Source organism: Numenius arquata, chromosome 5, assembly GCF_964106895.1.
Source record: "Numenius arquata chromosome 5, bNumArq3.hap1.1, whole genome shotgun sequence".
NCBI lineage: Eukaryota > Metazoa > Chordata > Aves > Charadriiformes > Scolopacidae > Numenius > Numenius arquata.
This window is the reverse complement of record NC_133580.1, coordinates 23,065,236-23,084,159: the sequence shown is the minus strand read 5'-3', so window position 1 is coordinate 23,084,159 and position 18,924 is coordinate 23,065,236. Positions and strand designations below refer to the sequence as shown.

At 50.1% G+C, this 18,924-nt stretch overlaps 1 protein-coding gene across 1 annotated transcript in view; it reads left to right on the top strand.

Moving 5' to 3' along the window:
• Positions 1 to 18,924, top strand: part of GPC3 (glypican 3) — a 173,703-nt gene that overhangs the window by 104,432 nt on the left and 50,347 nt on the right. Inside the window, exons 4-6 of the mRNA XM_074147608.1 lie at positions 1,172 to 1,305; positions 5,404 to 5,529; positions 17,781 to 17,901. Coding sequence (XP_074003709.1) covers positions 1,172 to 1,305; positions 5,404 to 5,529; positions 17,781 to 17,901 — 381 coding nt within the window. The remainder of the gene's footprint in view (positions 1 to 1,171; positions 1,306 to 5,403; positions 5,530 to 17,780; positions 17,902 to 18,924) is intronic.

Here is an 18,924-nt window from a genome sequence, read left to right as displayed (position 1 = left end):
AGGAACGTGTCCAGGCGGGGTTTGAACGTCTCCAGAGAAGGAGACTCCACCACCTCTCTGGGCAGCCTCTTCCAGGGCTCTGCCACCGTCACAGGAAAGAAGTTCCTTCTCATGTTTAGATGGAACTTCTTTGTGCCCATTCCCTCTTGTCCTGTCCCTGGGCACCACTGAAAAAAGACTGGCCCCATCCTCCTGACACCCACCCTTTAAGTATTTATAGGTGTTGATCAGATCCCCCTCAGTCTTCTCTTCTCCAGACTAAGAAGACCCAAGTCCCTCAGCCTTTCCTCCTAAGAGAGATGCTCCAGGCCCCTCATCATCTTTGTAGTCCTGAACACCTCGAATCCCTTCCTGCCAGCATGAGTTTAACCTGGCACAGGGAGATTTGCTGGTCATGCCTGCAGCTTAGGAGGTTTGTTAGCCACAGGGGCACTTTGATGACCAAAAATCTTGCCTGAAGTTTCTTGCCTTCCTTCCCACAGGGCAGGTATTCATACAAGAGTGAGGTTGCATCCTTAGGACAGCATTTTACTTTCAGGTGCTAGGACCACACAGATGCTCGCTCGCTCTCTCCCCCTCAGTAGGGAAGGGAGAAAAGGATGGGGGAAAAAACCTCCTGTGTTGAGATAAAGATAGTTTAATAGAACAGTAATGGAAGAAGAAAATAATAATCATAAGAATATACAAAATAAAGTAATGCAGCACAAGTCCCTCTCACCACCTGATGATCGATTGCCCAGCCTGTCCTGGGCAGTGATTGTGGATTCCTGTCCCCTGGCCAACCCCCATTTATATGCTGACCATGATGTCTAGGGTACGGAATATTCCTTTGGCCACCGTGTCCTGTCTGTGCTCCCTCCCAGCTTCTATGGGAAGCTGGAAAAGTCCTTGACTAATGTAAGCATCACTTAGCAACAACTAAAACTTAAAGGTGTTATCAACATTATTCTCATACTAAACCCAAAACACAGCAGCTGCTAGAAAAAAAAAAAACAACCAAACCTCTATCCCAGCTGAAACCAGGACAGATGCTTGCGTGAGCTATGGGAGAGATGGGGATGATGGGACGACAGACCAGCTCGTGTGTAGGTGCCAGTGTGCATCTCAGCTATTTCCCTCCAGTGTTTCTGGTCCCAGCACCTCCTCATGCTGCTGTGTTTGTGTTTTCCAGATCAGCCGGTTATGTGGCCACGCTCAGCAGAGGCAGTATCGATCAGCTAATTACCCTGAAGACCTTTTCATTGACAAGAAAGTCCTGAAGGTGCCTCACATCGAGCAAGAAGAAACTTTGTCGAGCAGGAGGAGGTGAGGATGCTCAGGCTGAGCGCGGCGCCCGCGGGATGGGCTGTAGGAGCAGTCGCCGTGTGGGATGGCCCCATGAAAGCGGATGGAAGAGCTCCTTATTTCCCTTCCCCATAAACCTGCAGCTGGTTTTGACTCTGAACATCAGAGCTGCTCTGTGGCTGGCTCTGAAGTGCTTCGAGGCATCTACATGTGTTCTCTCACCTAGTGCATGTATTTTTAAATTTTTTTTAACCTGTAAAACTGCCACCTGCTTTTCATTTTTGTTTTGCTTTTCTTTGCAATGCACCAGGCACCCAGATTCATATGCCAAATGCCTTCTCTGGGTTTCTTGGGCACTGCTATAGTGGCAGAAATAATCACAGGTGTAGTTATAGGTGGAAATGGTCCCTCTAGCCTGAAGCAGTGTGTGTAGGTAAGGGGGACTCATTTCACTTTTTTTTGTGTGCAATCTTTTACAGCAGTTCAGGAATGCTAACAGCCTTTTACTGAATACTTTACTGCTAGCACTGCACCCTGTGCTTCCTTCCCTCTGTAAATAGAAGCTGTAATTCTGTGGGCTCATGCTGGTGTGTCAGGGAGAAACATCTCCCCTCTGGATCTGAAAGGGCACCCAGAGACATGCGGTGCCTTTACTGCTGTCTTGAATACAAGAAAAATCCCTGTGGAAGAGAAACAGGCAAGCTTGGCAATTTTGGGAACTGAGGATGGACTAAGTTGGATGGACTTCTCTTTAAAGAGTAACAGGGCCACATTCTTGATATGGTTCCCATGAGATATAGCACCACGGCTTGCATTCCTCCATTGTCTTAACACATTGGAGGGACACACAGCCCAGGCTCTGCTGGAGATGTCCTTTCAGGACTGTGAAATCTATTGAAATCACAGAATCACAGAATCTTCATGGTTGGAAGGGACCTTTGAGAGCATCGAGTCCAACCACAAAAAAAAAAAAAAAAAGACCAAAAAAACCCACAAAACCACACAAAACAAAAAAAACCAACCACCACACCCACCCACAAACAGACACAACCCAACAATCTCGGGCACTAGAGCATGCCCTGAAGTGCCACATCTACACGTTGCTTAAATACCTCCAGGGATGGCGACTGCACCACCTCCCTGGGCAGGCTGTTCCAGTGCCTGACCACCCTCTCAGTAAAGTAGTTCTTCCTAATATCTAATCTAAACCTCTCCTGCCACAACTTCAGACCATTTCCTCTGGTCCTGCCATTCTTCCCTTGGGAGAAGAGGCCAACACCCACCTCTCTACACCCTCCTTTCAGGGAGTTGTAGAGGGCAATGAGGTCCCCCCTCAGCCTCCTCTTCTCCAAACTAAACATGCCCAGTTCCCTCAGCCTCTCCTTGTGTGACTTGTTCTCCAGACCCCTCACCAGCTTGGTGGCTCTCCTCTGGACACGCTCCAGCAGCTCAGTGTCCTTCCTGTAGTGAGAGGCCCAGAACTGAACACAGCACTCGAGGTGAGGCCTCACCAGTGCCCAGTACAGAGGCACCATCACTGCCCTGCTCCTGCTGGCCACACTGTTCCTGATACAGGCCAGGATGCTGTTGGCCTTCTTGGCCACCTGGGCACACTGCTGGCTCATGTTCAGCCGGCTGTCCACCAACACCCCCAGGTCCTTTTCTGCCAGGCAGCTCCAGCCACTCTTCCCCGAGCCTGTAGTGTCTGCTGTGATGAATCATGTGAGCTCACACCTGCAGATACAGAATTTTTCCCTTCCCTTCCCTTCCCTTCCCTTCCCTTCCCTTCCCTTCCCTTCCCTTCCCTTCCCTTCCCTTCCCTTCCCTTCCCTTCCCTTCCCTTCCCTTCCCTTCCCTTCCCTTCCCTTCCCTTCCCTTCCCTTCCCTTCCCTTCCCTTCCCTTCCCTTCCCTTCCCTTCCCTTCCCTTCCCTTCCCTTCCCTTCCCTTCCCCGTCCAGCAAGGAGTTCTGCTCCCTGGGAAAGTTTGCTTCCATTGGTTTTCCCCAGGGATGGGGAGCAAGACAGTGCTGAGGACGTGAGGAGCTGGGTGCAATGGGCAGCCTAAGGCTTGTCCTTCTCAGGGTTTGGTGTAGCTGAAACCCCAGGTCTTGCCTCATTTTGGCTTTGAGAATAAAGGTGGTAACAACTCAAAATGGTGTTGGTAGGGCCTCCTGCCCCACTGTAAGCCCAGTGCAGGAGATGGCTGTAAGAGGTGATTCATGAAGGAGGTGAATGTCTGAAGAAACTCTCCAATTTGTGCAGGGAGGTCATGGGCTGAACTCCCACCCTTTGGAGGGGGTTTGGCTCCTCAGGCAAGGTTTATTGGCATGGACAGTGATGGACGGGTTGGTGCTTGCCATACCCTGGCAGGCTGCATCGTGGTGAGGCAGGGTAGGACCTGGTGGCCTCTGCCTCCACCGGCTGCATTGATGTGACCAGAGCAGGTACAGGCTCCTTGGTAGCAGAAAAGCAGAGCGGAACCACAGTGGCTGCCTTCCCTGTCACTGGGGTGTCTTCTCCTTGTTTCGCCTGCCCCCAGCTGGCAGTCCAGGGCTTTGTCTGGAGAGGGGAACCCCACCAAATCACCAAGCAAAGAGGGATGGAAGCAGCTGGAAACCCCCTCTGCACCCCAGCCTGCCCAAGCTTGCTCTGCCTGACACCCCGGCAGCTCCCCACAGCCATTAGGACATGGAGGTCCTGCCAAGGGATGACCCCGGCAGTGCTCCCAGCTCGAGGTGCTGATCCCTCGTCATCCCTCCTGGGGAAGAAGGAGGCCAAGAGGTAACCCCTTGCCAAAGAGAGAAACCCACTGAACCCAAGCCAGAGCCTGTGAGGCCAAGTCTTACTTCCTCCAGTCCTTACTATTCGTATTATCGTACTTTTTGTGTCATTTACCTGATTAAATCTGCCAGTGTTTCCTTGGTGACAGCTGCTGAGTGCCCCCAAGGGGACAGACCTGGGCTGGGGGGACAGGTGCATCCCACTCCCGCAGCCCCTGTCCCCATTCTGGTGGCTGTCAGAGTCCCCCGGGGTCAGCATGTGTCCCCACACCTCTGGTCCGCTGCCAAAGGCGATGTGCTGGGGACAAGGGTCCTTGGTGTTGGGAAGGGAGGGCGCAGGGTGGAGGTGCTGCCTGGCTCACATCCCCTCTGCCTGGTGCACGGACTGCTCCTGCAGCTTCTCCTGCCTTCCCGGGGCAGAGCCATTTTCCTAGATGTGGCCTGCCCCTTCAAATGCAGGCTGTGACCCCACGGCCAGCCCAGCCTTGTATGCCTTGGAATCATGTATTTTCAACAGTGCAGCGTGAAACCCAGTGTTACCCAGGTCTGTGCTGAGAGTGTCTGCTCTGGTCTACCACCAAAAATGCCACCTGCCCTTGCAGGGATGTTGGATGGTGGATGTCAGGCAGACAATGTGACAAGGCTGTCCTTTCCTGAAGGGCCTCTGTTGCCTTCTGCAAAGTGGAGGGGACTGCTGGCAGCCTGAGCACTCGCTCACACCCCGTGTAGAATCATAGAATCATAGAATCATTCAGGTTGGAAAAGACCCTTGGGATCATCGAGTCCAACCCTCAACCCCACTCTACAAAGTTCTCCCCTACACCATATCCCCCAACACCACATCTAAACGACTCAAACACATTCAGGGATGGTGACTCAACCCCCTCCCTGGGCAGCCTATTCCAGTGTCTGACCACTCTTTCCGTGAAGAATTGTTTCCTAATTGTTTCCTAATGTCCAGCCTAATGTCTCTATGCACAGCCTGAGCCAGCAGCACCTTCCCTTAGGTGCTGTGAGAGCGCAGAGAGTGAGTCTGGCTTTGGCCTGCTGCATGCCTGGGCTGAGGTGCTGCTGCCCCAGCATCCCTCCCGTCACTGGTGGTCTTACCCTAAGAAAAACACCGGTTCAGCCCTTAACTGAATAACATTGGGGGACGATGCAAAATGCTACTTGAGGTCAGAAATAAGACCAATGCTTCATGGCTTGTTTGCACCCAACTGCTTTCTTGTTGTGTTTGTGTGACTCCCTTCAGTGGTTAGAATGCACCAACCCCATCTTCTATTCCTCTTCTAACTGCAGACCATTTCCCTCCCCCACCCCCCCCCCGCCTTTCTTCCAGGGAACTCATTATGAAGCTGAAGTCCCACAGCAGTTTTTACAGCAGCTTGCCAGAGTACATCTGCAGCCACAGCTCCGCTGTTCGGAACGACACTGTCTGCTGGAATGGACAAGAAGTTGTGGAGAGGTGAATCATGTCTCCCTTCCTCTCCCTCTCCCTAGCACTGCTTGTCTTTTGTTAACCAGGCACAGGAGTGGTCTGTGGCCAAGACACTGCTCCATCCCTTAAGAAACCTTTTTAGGCTGTGCTGCAGCTCAGCCAGAGGGAGAGGAGAAACGGTTGTGTGCTGCCCTCCACTGAGTTTTCTGCATTCTGCTGTGAAAACCCTGCAGCCATGGCTGCTGTCGGTTGGGGTGGGTTGGTGATGGGGAGCCAAGAGGGGAGAGCAGCAGCGCAGCTGTGCTCCCGTGGGAGGGGGCACCACGGTGCCAGGGGTAGCTCCTCCGGAGTCACGATAGGGGCAATTGCCACCATGCGCTGTGGTGGGGTGGGGATGTCTCTGACCTGGCTCTGCTCAGTGGTAGCAAGACAGCATGGCTGGCATCCCCTGCCCCATCCAAGGAGTGACAAGGAAGAACATCTTGTTTGGTTTCTCCACAGCTCTGTGCTGGAGGAGGTCAGGACCACTGAGGTCTGGCAGTATCACTGCTGCCATCTGACCATCTTCCCACAACCAAGCCCTGGCTGTCCTCTCTGGATGGAGCCATTCATACCAGGGTCCAGCTCGTGTCCTGGCTGCTTTTCCGTGCCCCACTCACTGGTTCTGAGAATGCCCTGGCAGTAACTGTGAAGTTAATGAAGATGGGCAAGTACAGGATTAATAGCATAAAGGGGAAGAAAGTGTTAATGGAAACGGAGATAAATTCCTTTATCTTGCAGAAAATTCCCCTCAGGAATGTTAAAGAATGTGGAAATAGAACTTGGAAATGTTTTTTATAATTATACATAAATCTCCTCTAATCACCCTACTTTGCAAAGCATCCTTTGCTATTAAGTAGTTTGCATAAGGGAAGAAATAGAAATAAAATCAGGAAGTGGTGAAATCTTGAGATATTAATTACGACTTCTTGATCAGTAACCTCAGGTGGTAATTAGCCTGTACTTGCAATATTGACCTGAAACACTGAAGGGACCAAAATAGCATCAAACTATATTTTGGAAAAAATTGCTCAAGCATCTAAGATCACACGCTTAATAAAATGTACTTACTTTGCCTAAGGAAAAATGTGTCCTCTATCCATACCGATTTCTGGAAAATCCTGAGTTTCCATGCCTAAGTGAGAAGTACAATTGGAAAAAAAAGATTATTTCAATACTGTCTCACTGGTTGTTAATTAAAACTTCTTAAACCAGTGCTATAAACACTGCAGCGTTGCAGGGGAGGTCCTAGGGTGAGGTCTTTGCTTATGACAGTTCACTGGGGCTGCGGTCCATGGCCCTGGTCCAGGTCCTGGTGACGCAGGGCTGGGTGAAGTGGCAGCGATGGAAAGGTGCTGACTCCAGATCCTCCTGCAAATGTGAGCTCAGAGTTATTTGCAGATTAAACATGACTATAGATGGTAGCCTTATCCAGCTTTCTGCTGAGAATACCAGTGGACCATCATAGGCAGAGATGTCATCCTAGGTCCCCTGCTGCGATGCTGTGGTGGTGGTGGCACAACATGGCAGGTCCTGTAGGTGCCAGGGCACGCAGAGGAGGCAGGGAGAGGGTAAAGTGTACGTGCACAGAGGGGGCACCGAGATTTCAGCCCCCGACTGCCTGGCTGCTGAGTCGAGGATGAAATCCTGTGCTGTGCTTGAAGAGCATGCCTTCCCACCCCTCTCCTCCATGCCTTCTCTGATCTAGTGCAGGGATGTCACCACCTCTGCCAGCTCCTATGAAATATTAGTCACAGCTCCCTTGCAGGCAGATACTGGAGTCTGCTGCTGCGAGCAGGCAGGGGTGCTGAGAGTGACACCCCCTATTCCCTTGAAGGGACATCAGCAGTGTCCTGGAGGGAGAAACTTGCTAGCTGGGCAGGAAAGCAGTGTAGATGGTGGCTTGCAGGAGATTTGAACACCCCCATGAAGGCAGGGTGTTCAGGAGAGACGGCAAATGGATGCACAGCATAGAAATAGCTGTTAAATGCATCTTAAATGTATCAACTGCCTTCCCACCCTGTGTATTTAGCATCTGCAGCTGTAACACTTCCCGGGGTGACCCTCTCTTCTCCAGAGCCTGTGAACCTATGTCATACGTGGTGGCGTTTCTGCCGATGAAGTACAGGGGAGAGCTTGGCTAAATAAAGCTGAACTAAGATAGGGGTCCGTGGTGTTCCTCTCTCAGGACCCATTTGCAGAATGTTTCAAATAGAAGCAAACACGTAGTTAAGAGGGTCTCTAAAGCCAATTGCGTTGATTCACGTGGAGCCAAAACTGACTGCTTCACACGCTTGGCCTTCCCAGCATGGCATCTCTTCCAGAGAGTCTGGGAGGATTCCTGGAAATTGGGAGCATTTAAGGTAATGGTACCCCAAACCACCAGTTTCTTTATCCAGTGTTTTCCCCAAGAGGGAGCCAAGCAGCTGTGCACTGCGTAGGAGCTCTTTCCCAAGCTGCTCTGAGAACGTGCATTATGTCCTGGAGTGTTTCTGCTGTGGCTACAGCAACTCTCCTGCTGGACTGATGTGCACTTGATTGTCATCAAACTCCGGGTTGCTGCTTTTCACAAGAAACTTGGTGTTTTTTGAATCTGTAGTGTTAATTTCAGGGTGCTGATCTGGCAGTTGTCCCATGCGTGTAATGACTGCCAGAAAGAAAGGTCTGATTTTCTAGGTTTTGTGCATGTAAAATATACTTTATATCTTAATGTTTCCTTCTTGCTTTGTTGGGTATTGGCTTTTGCGAATCATGCACTTTTCCCTGGTGCAGATCTTCCTGACTGAAAGTTCATCAGGCTGGCAGGAGGAGATGCTTATGCCTTGCTCTTGACCTGCTGCGTGTGGTTGCTGTAGCTGGGTATGTTTCATCTCAGGACAGGATTGAGTTGCTTGAGCATGGACACCATGTGCGACCTGAGACCCCTTTGGGATCTCGGGCATCCATAGGAAGATCTAAGACCACTCATGTCCCTGAGGAGTGGCAGCTGGGGCTTGGGGGAGACACCTTGTAATTCCCATAGCAATATGAGAGGCCCACCCTAGGTTAGAAAGCAGCTGCTGAAGCTGCTGAAGGGGAGAGTGATGATTTGGTGGATGCTCTGTTTCCATGGCTGGTGGCACACAGATGATGGATAAAGCTGCTTGGGCATCACTGTGTTATCGGTGAGCTCGACATAAGCATCCACGTGGGCACGTCTGGGTTTGGTGGTGTTCCTGCAGGGCTTGTGGCTATTTACCTCTCACATCTTTAATGCAGTACCCGAGTGTTAATCAACTTAGAGAGGAGCCCTACTGCTTTATCGACTTCCTGAACCTCTGTGTCATGACAAAATTTGCTAGTTATTTTAAGCCCTTTTCCTATAACACATTAAATCAAGCCTGGAATAGCAACTTCACAGCCCCTTGCCAATGCATTCAAGTACTAGATAATACCAGCAATATGTATCCTGTTATTTGATGCAAATGGTCCCTTCTACACCCTACGCTCCTCCTCTTGTGGTTTTTCTGAATCAGTATTTACTCTGTTCTGTTTATCCCAGTGCTTTATTATCAGCAGAGTGTCCCTCCTCCCTGTGGGCCGGACATGCTCAATGCTTTTCCACTGGTCTCATTTCCCAGTTTAAGCCTTGAACAGTCCCCTGTTTCCTCTTTGCCCTTAACTCCTTGTGCCCTGATTGAACGTGGCATGTTCATCGGGTCTCCAGTGCTGACTGGAGTGTTTTCTTGTGCTTTTCTCCTGGTGCCAACAAACTGTTTCAGTGCAGTCCTGTGCAGACTCTACTTTGCTGGTTGTTTTGATGGAGGTCCGACTCCACTCGAGCTATGTTCTTGTTTCATCCCTGGCTCAGATTTCCCACCGATGGAGCAGGGTTATGCATGCAGCGGGTACAGCCCCTTGCAGCCCCCCTGAAATTAAGAGCTCTGTGGACTTGCTTGACCAAGGGCTTCCTACACCTTGGCAATGACACGCGACATTCCCTGCTGATGGGTCAGCATCACACATCCTGCTTTGTGTATTCTGGCATTTTTAATATGCTTCATCCCTCATTTTATTTTACCATCTTACTTTGTGATCCTTTGTCATAGAATCATAGCATTGTCTGGGTTGGAAGGGACCTTTCAGATCACCTAGTCCAACCATCAACCTAACTCTGATAAAAAAAACCATCCCTAAACCATGTCTCTAAGCACTATGTCAACCCGTCTTTTAAATACCTCCAGGGGTGATGCCTCAACTCCTTCCCTGGGCAGCCCATCCCAAGGCTTAATAACCCTTTCAGTGTCAAAATTGTTCCTAATATCCAATCTGAGCCTCCCCTGGTGCAACTTGAGGCCGTTTCCTCTTGTCCTATTGCCTGTTCCTTGGGAGAAGAGACCGACCCCCCCTGGCTACACCCTCCTTTCAGGGAGTTGTAGAGAGCGAGAAGGTCTCCCCTCAGCCTCCTTTTCTCCAGGCTGAACACCCCCCAGCTCCCTCAGCCGCTCCTCACAAGACTTGGGCTCCAGACCCCTCCATCTCACTCACTTCTCTGGGTCGAGAATGGCAAGAATTCATCCTCCTTCCTGAAGCTTGATCTCTGGGTTGGTAGCTTGATCGCCATCCTTTACCTGGGTTTAGCACACGGTGTCTTGATCTGTCAGAAAAAATGGCTTGCCTATGGTGGGAACCATACAAGGAACGGTACTTTTGATTTTTCTGGTCACGCACTGAGTGGTGTCTGTGTCTTTTGCTGTGCTGTTGCTGCTTGGTTGAAGAACATAAGCCAAAGTGGGAAGAAAAAAGAAAAGGCAAGAAATTGCTGCTTTTCACACTTCTCAAACTCTGAAAAAAGCATATTGTGCTTTTATGTGACATCACAAAGGTTCACAGCAAAACCACACGTGGCACACTCCGCCACTTGCAAAGAGCTTGTGAAGGGTCGCGGTGCTTGGATGTTTGTTGTAGCTGGGAACCAGACCTGCTGGATCTCATTCTGTCTCTGTGCACCCCTGTGCACCTCTTTGCAGCTTTCCTGGGCTCAATTAATTGACAGGCACTTCCCTGAGATAGCAGAGGGCGGGACGTGTAGAAAGGGTGGGTGTGCAGCAGCTTGAACCTGCCTAAGCGAGGGTTGCCATCGTGCCCTTTCCTTGTCTCTGCCTTCGTGCCCCATCCTCCCACCTGCCCTCATGCTGGTGGCATTGGGTGGTGAGAATATGTTGTCCAGCCTCTCTTATCCTTATCTCCATCCAACGCAGATTAAAAACAGAGGGTGATTCTTAGCACCGCAGCCCTGGCTGAATAATTAGCTTATTTGAAGACTTCAGCTTGAGTCAAGTGGGTGTTGAGATATTGAACTCATCTCATTTCTAAGGGAGTTAGGCGTCTGAATCTTGAAGGTGATTTGAGCCTCATATATAGTATCAGGCGTTTGCAGTATTTAATACTAAAAGCTTATTAAAATCTAGATTCTCAGAGTTTAATAATCTGCTTACATGAGTATATTCCTTTCAAGCTGTTCTGAATAGAATGACAGCCACATTTCCCAATGCAAAACGTGTAAGTGCCTTAAGTATTACTGTTAGATATTGCCATTTCCAAATTTCTCCAGACAAACTTGTACATTAATATAAATCACCCGCATAACTCTTGTTCTCTTTATACCAATTCCAAATTAATATATTTTTAGCACCTTGCCAGATTCTCTTCTTCGAGCTAGAAGTCTCAGATTTCCCTGCTGTTGCCAATGTACTGTGGTTTGTTTTAATCATACAAATCATAAACAATGAAAGCACAATTGGAAGCAAGAGAGAAAAATGAGATTCTGTAATTGGAACAAAGGAAATTCCATGCCAGCAATAACCCTTTAGCTCATTAAGGGTTTGGTTATTTCTGGCAGTGCTGCAAAATATCTGATACAATGGAGTCCCCGAAGAGAGAGGCTGCATAACTTTTCAAGCACATAAAACACAGCTTTGTAGCAAATGTAAGCTATAATGAAAGGATAGTAGGCAAATTCAGTGGGTTATTGAGTGGCCATAATTGTTTCCAGAATATTTCAGAAATGAAGATCATGAATCTTCCTATAGTAAGCCTGCTGCTTGGCCTCAGGTTTAGCCAATTTTTCCATAATCTATTTGTCTTGAACTTTACTGAACTGAAGGAAGAACGGAGGGAGACTTCAGGCTTTATGCTTCAAACTCCCATTGATTTGCTGCGAATATTACTTTTTTTGCCGTTCTCAAAGTCCCATCTTCCAGAACCAAGTGTCTACCTGAGACTTAATGTTCAATAAAACAAATTGACATCTGCAGCACGGTTACCAGCCATAGCGTGTTGCATAAGGTGGTGGGAAGAGGCAGCACTTCCCTTTGGCAGGAACAGCAGCATCTTGGAGGGCTCTCATGGTAGTGAGACCTGGCTGCAAGGTGGCTGATATTAGGAAATCCAGCAGAAAACATCTCCTTTTTATTTAGGTGAGAATGTTTCCCACTGAGAGCAATGGGTTTTCCAGGTTGCTTTTGAAGAAGCTTGCTCAGAGCTTCTGATGGTGTGAATCAACTGTGGCATTGCAAGCTCTGCGATGGCTGCAGGCACCCACTGCAAGCAAGAAACCGAGAGCCGTACACCCCAATTCTCTCCTGCCACCTGCACCCCCATATACCATATGGTCAAGGGATGGTGGGACCATGCTCCCCATATGGAAGAGGACAGCTGGGATGGACCTGCACTTGGCTGGCCTGCAGCTCACACCCAGACCGTGGCTGGGCTGGGGTAGTTGGTATGATTGACCAGGTCTCTCTGGACAGTCTCTTCTTAGAGAGGAACCAACAGGGAAAGAGTTATCACCTCTTCTTGGAGGCTTATGGACTCATCCAGGAGTTACTCCCTGGCTTCAGGGCGGGATGGGTGGGTTGGAAGCAGCTCTTCCAGCCTTTTGGCTCCCACCACTCGCACTGCTGATATGACACTAAGGTTGTCACCCTGAACCAAAAGGCAGTTAGGCCAGAGAGACTAAAAGGTGGGCATCACCACTGTGCCCACCTTTACTGGCCCATGAGAACCAACTGGAGACAAGACTTGAGATCCTGCCAGGAGTGCAGGGGAGAAACTTTTCTTTCTTGCCTCCCCCTTTTCGTATCTTTTTGCCTCCTTTGTGGTGAGGACTTGGTGTCACCAGCACACATGTAAGTCATGTCTTGAAATGCAGAGCAGCTTCAGGGGACTGCAGGTGCTGGAAACCTTCCTCTCTCCAGCTCGGTTATTAAGTCCTGTGTAATGAAACCTCTTCTCTTGTATTGTAGTCCTGTCTTGTAGCAGCCTGTGTCAGATTTGTCCCCCCATCCACTCCCTCAAACAAGTATGATTCAGTGAGCAAAGATAATAGAGGAAGAGCCTGCAAGGGATACCACGCTGTTTAAATTGTGGAGCTACACTTGAATAAATACTTTGCAACTCAAAGGCAGGCATAAATTAATTGTTATTTGAATGAAAAACTTACTTTCCTTTTTCCAAAAGGTGTAATTCTTTATGTTTGACTTACAGGATTACTTTCTCTAAATCACACGTCAGGCATTGCAGTAACTCATCTCTAAGCCTAGCATGGCCAAGTAAGATGAACACACATTTTACACCTATTGCCATGTATTTAAATTGCATTTGTCACCTTGTCTTCCTTGCTCTGAAATGAAAGTCTGGAAAGAGCTGCATTTGGACCGGAATGACCGAACGTTCACAGGAGACATTTGGGGATCGTGGGGAGAAAAGGAGGGGAAAATCCCTTAATTTGGCTGCATGCTTTGACATTTATGGCTGGTGGGTGAGAAGGAGCAGGAAGGGTCTGTACTTGTGCTGTCCCCACAGATCGTTAGTGTTTTCATCAGGTGGTTATCTTTAAAGTCATTTTTAGCGAGGGCTGCTTATCAGCACATTTTACAATGTGACATTTGTCTTTGGAAAATACCATGTCCCCAGCAAGAGCCCATACCCAGGGAGCCCAGGCAAGGAGATGCTGCTGACTGACGTCAAGACACGTCAAAGAGGAAAGTATTTTGGGCTTTGCTTATGAAGTGGAAGCCAGACCGTGCTCATGTTGCAACACTGATATCCTTTCGGCGCAGGGACCCCCTGGGACCACAGGGTGGGCTTTAACCCTATGCATATTTGCTGTTCAATGCCGATATCACCACGGCAGAGGTATGTGATGGGTTTCGTGGAGTGGCACAAGTGTCCTGCAGAAGGGGCTGTACTGTTGGTGTTATGTCGAGAGCAGCTAGAGACGGCTCTGAGATTTTTCCCTTTGCTGAGCTGTGGCTGGGGAAGATGGGAAGAAGGTGACACTTTGCTTTGCAATGGGACCTGCGAGCCCAGCAGCAGTGTGGTGGGATGCAGGGGAGCCTGCATGGGGGACTGCCCTGGGAGCCCCCCGTCCTCCAGCTCGGTGGGGACTGCAAAGGCATCTCTCTGCCATATTAAGGCCCGGCTGCTTGGCCCAGGCTGCAGGGAGAGGTGCCAGCTGCCTTTTCCAGCTTTTCTGGCATTTCAGGAATGTCCATCCCTCACTGAAGCTATATTTCAAAGCCTTTAACCCTTCGTATGGCAGCATCCCACATGCCTGAATGCGTGCCAGCCCTGCTGGGTGGGCAGAGAGGGGCACAGCCACGGGGGAGCTGGTGTCCCCCTCATACCCCAGCGCACTGGCAGGTCTCAGCTTGGCGCTGCAGAGGCAACATGTCCTGAAGCACCCAAGCCACACAGGAGATCCTCTCTAGCTCTTTGGATGTAGCGTGTCCCTGTGTACCTGCTTCTCAAAGATGTGCAGCTTGCAGAGCCCACTGCCCTGCTGCTTCAAATGCCTTGTGTAATGATGCAAATGGTTCATTTTGGGCCTATTACATACCCTTGTGCCTGACCAGGAGGGAAGGACCAGGTGGTGGCCCTCGGCTTCCTCAGCATCACTGTTCTAGGGAGACATCCCTCTGCAAACCCTTTCAGGTTTGCATTCTTCTCTGGTAGACTTGTCCCCCTGGGGAAGGTGATCTGGCATCCTCACCGCTCCACCGCAGTCACCGAGGTCATGTCAGGGACTCTGTCTTCTAGAGAATAATTTCAGCCTTTGGAGACAGTGTTATGGTGACCTGCCATAGCTGTGTTCCTCCCTCCTGTATGACATCACCTCGGCTACAGAAACCCTCTCTGGCATCCTTGCATGGATTTCAGAAGGGGTTTCGCCCACTCAAATCCAAGCTATTGAGTTTCTTTGTGTAAAACTGTTTAGGACAGAGATTGTATTAATTTAGGTAGGCACCAAACAGGCTTGATTCTGCTCTTGCTAAAACCTGCGGGAGATTTATCCTGCTAGTTAAATCTCTTAAACCACAGGAGACTTTTCGGCAATGTACTTTAAAGTTCCAACAGTGTTTTAAATTAAATTTACAGTGACACCAAAAATGGTAATTTCTTTGGCGTCTATGAAGTCATGTGCCTTATGGATGTTTATGCTCAGTCACCAGAAGTGTTTTTTCAGGTTGGCATGGTGGCATGAAGTGACCATGTGACAAATAAGCAGCAGGTTTAATGATTTGCTGCTCCTAATGCTTTATTCCCTTGCAAAAAGTTAAGCCCAAGTGCTCGCGGAGCTGGGCAGGTCTGTGCTTGCGGCAGCAGCATCTTCCCACGAGATGGTGCTGGGAGCCTGTAGTTGCCGGCGCCGGGAAGCCAGGCCTTCTCCTGGGCATGGGCTGCTGCAGGCTGGGATCCAGCTGGGCACTCCCTGGCCCCACTGCTACCAGTCACTTCGCTTTCAGTCTATGATGAGCCTCTAATTGCATGTCTACGTGCTTTTCTGAGCTGGCAGCTGGTATGTATCAGGTATAGCTGTGTTTTGTACTTCCCAGGATAATGCAACTATCAAAGAAGAAGAAGAAAAAAAAGGTGTGTTTTGCAAAATGTTGATTGCTAACTGGAGGCAGTGGTATGGGGAAAGGTGTCTGGGTGGAGGACGGAGCTGTTGGAGTGGGTCCGGTGTGCCTGGGCAGCACCGTGCCAGGTGGTAGGTTGGCTGTGCAGGCAGCTGCCCTGGTGCTGAGGAGCTGGAGGGGCTTGGGAGACCCCAGGGGATGTCTGTGCTTTGCAGCCACACTTCTCCTGTACCTGGACAAGCTGTTTATGTCCGGAAACAGGAATACACACACAGGAGAGTGCTCCTTTGTCAGAGGCACAAACACGTCCTTTCTCCCATCCTTTGTTGTCCGTCATCTCTTTCAGTGAAGCAGCTCGCGGGGCAGCCAGCCCTCAGCTGGGCTGTGTCTGGGGAGTGCCTGGTGCTGGGGACCCGACTGGGAATGCAGAGCACTCCTGGGTGTACAACTCCTGCTCCGAAAAAGCCTTGCAGTGGAAATCAGCCTCAGTCCTGTAGTTTTAAATGATGTGAATATTTTGGGTCAGGGGCAGATTCCTGCCGCACTGGTATTAAATCTGGGGTTGCCTTTGCATCCCCACATGTCTGAGTCAGTCGCATTCCTAATTTAGAGTTTTAAGTGGGACCAACCCCCTGTGCATCCCCAAAACCACCAGTGTGCCCCGAGAGCTGTTGTGACTGAATGTCCCCATGCCTCTTGCTTTCTCCCCCAGCAAAGCATCCTTCCTGAGCTGCACCACCCCCCACCCTTCCCGTCTCCTTCCTCTCCCTCCTTTAAATCCCTGCTGATGTCCCACTTTCTTCCCAAAGCCTCTGTGAAATGGGCCTACTGTCATTGCCTGAGCTCGCACAGCAACGTGGGGATGAAGGATTAGGGGAGTGAGGAGCTGGCAGACAGGGAGGCAGCCACTGGGGAGTGGGAGCTGGGTGAGGACATGACGTGTAGCAGATGAATCGCAGAAAGGAATATTCATTGTGTTTACCCATGGCACCGGAAAAACAGTTGTACAGTCAAGCAGACTGATACTTGCCATTATCTCAGCGATCTTGCTTTCATAGGCTGTGCCGGGGTTTGGCAGCGTGTGCTTGGGCTGTCATTTCTTGGAGATGAGAACTTGTTCTGTGCTTGTAGAGTACCGTGGCCCATCACTGGGGCTATGATGAATACCAGCGACCCACAGTTCAAGGCACCAGTGTGCTCTGTGCCACTGCTGTGGCTGCCAGCAGTCAGCCACAGTCAAAGCTGCTCGCTTTGGTCCCGGAGCTGAGTTTGAGGTTGGTGTTGGACGCTCTCGTCTCATGCCCTGAGCATCATGAACTGTTACCTAGTGTAGAAACACATTCCTCCAAAGGCAAGCACGCAGCAATCCCTCTGTCCCTCTTCTCGCTTTTATCACTCTGATAAACTTTGCCATTCCATGAATTTTGCAGCAGTGAATGTATATTTCTTTCTTAATCGAGGATGAAAGAGCCGAGCGCAGGCTTGGCCTCCCTCCTCTGCAGAGCTGCCCTGGCAACTGGCTGCTCTGGAGAGGGTCCCTGTGGAGAGCTGCATCTGGAGATCTCTCCGCCAGCTCTTTATGTGCTTCGTGGGTGCTTTACTGCCTCACATGGTACCCATGTAAATCGGGGTATCGCGTGGTGCAGAGCCCAGCACCGCACCAAAGTCGAGGTACATTCTGTCTAAGCAGTGACTTTGATCCCCAAGGCTGGATCTCATCAAAGACTGAAATCAGGATTGTTTGACAACACCTATTTTCCATTAGCAATGTTGACAGCATTAATTATATTCTGATGCTTTAATTCTTTATTATTGAAATCACACATCAGTGATAGTCATTATTTTGCAAGGGGGTTGATGTTATGCTAATCAGCTTGCAGTTAACTGGGTCATCCCACTCTTTTTTTTTTGGCTGTGGGCACAACACTACCGCTCTTGTACTGGAGTCTTTGTGGTCTGCCAAGATTTATTTTAAACAAACATGAGCAAGCCAGAATTTCTAAGCCAGCTTTTTTAGGACTCTTGGGTGCAAGTTATGTGAAAATATTTATCCCTGTTGTATACTGTTTAACATCTTCCTTGGTTACTAATGGACTGAAAAGGACTTCATCGTCCTCAAGTGATACAAGTTCATCATCTTGCTGCTTTGCAAAGGCAGAGCAGAAATATTTATGGGAATCTTCTGCCTTTTCTTTGTCATTATTAACTGCCTTATGCTCTCCGTTTTGGAAGGGGCTGGTGCTTGTCTTGGGATTTCTTTCGTTTGTACTGAACTTTAAAGATCTCCTCTATATTATCCCCATCACATCGTGGTCTCCTCTGTTCTCACTCCCACAGGTACAGTCCCCAGATCACAAGGAACGGAGCAAAAGCTCAGCATGGCAACCATGAGGTGAAGATGAGAGGTCCCGAGCCAGTGATCAGCCAGATTATTGACAAGCTGAAACACATCAACCAGGTTTGTTGCAGTCATGCCAGCAGGGATGGCTCCAGAGTGGGTGGTTTCCAAATCAGTCTGGCCTCCCCCACACTTTCTCTGGGCTCAGCCAGACAACCTGGGGCATCTCCATCTCCAGCACCTGTGTCCAGAGCCAGTACTGCCTGGGCCCCGCTCGGTACCAGGCTGGCAGGGCATGTGTGGCAGGTCCTGATTCATGCCTGCTGGGGTGATGCTCCGTAGGTGAAGCAGGAGCTGCAGGACATGCGCGTTACAGCCCTCCAGGGCTCAGCCTGCGCCTCTGCAGGTGCTTGGATGCATCCCCATGGTGTGCTTCTGCTGGGCATCTGGCCCCTGCACAGTGGAGGACCAGGAAAGACAGGGCTGCCGTGATGCCCTCGAGCACGAGGTGCTGGCACAGTTCAATGCGGCGTGTGCCTAATGTCCCCTCTGGTTGGAGGAGTCCCCTTTGGCATTGCTCACAGCTGGCAGAGATACAGCTGTTTGCTCTATCTCCCTGGATATCCACTCCCCATCCCTACTGGGGCAAATCACGGTTGAATGGGGAAACAGCAGAGCTGGATGAGACCCTTTCCACTGGGGAGGGAGCTTCCTTCCCACGGTCTCAGCCCTGGCATCTTTGCCAGGACAAGCAGCACCTTGTCTCTACCTGTCATGCCAGGCCAGGCTAGGTCTGTGAACAAGCCCTGCTGCTGCCAAGGGATTAGGTGGCACCTCTGTGCAGCATTCAGCTTGCGATGCTTAACCTCCTAGAGCTCTTCTGCAGCATTGCTTTGGGCCAGCCAGGCTGGGGTCCAGCACTGGACTCTGCTCTCCTCTCTGTGTCACTGGGTAACTCGTAGAGGGGATGTTTTTCAGTAGGCTTATAGCTCAGATCTCTGTACTTTCTAGGGACACGCAGCACTGCGGCCTTGCAGGGCAAATACTCGGGCGGTAATGCTGTCTGTTAATACAGCTGAGCTGCCCAGTCTCTCCTGAGAGAGCTCTTACCAGTGAGGTAAGATCCTTACTCAGGATCGCTCT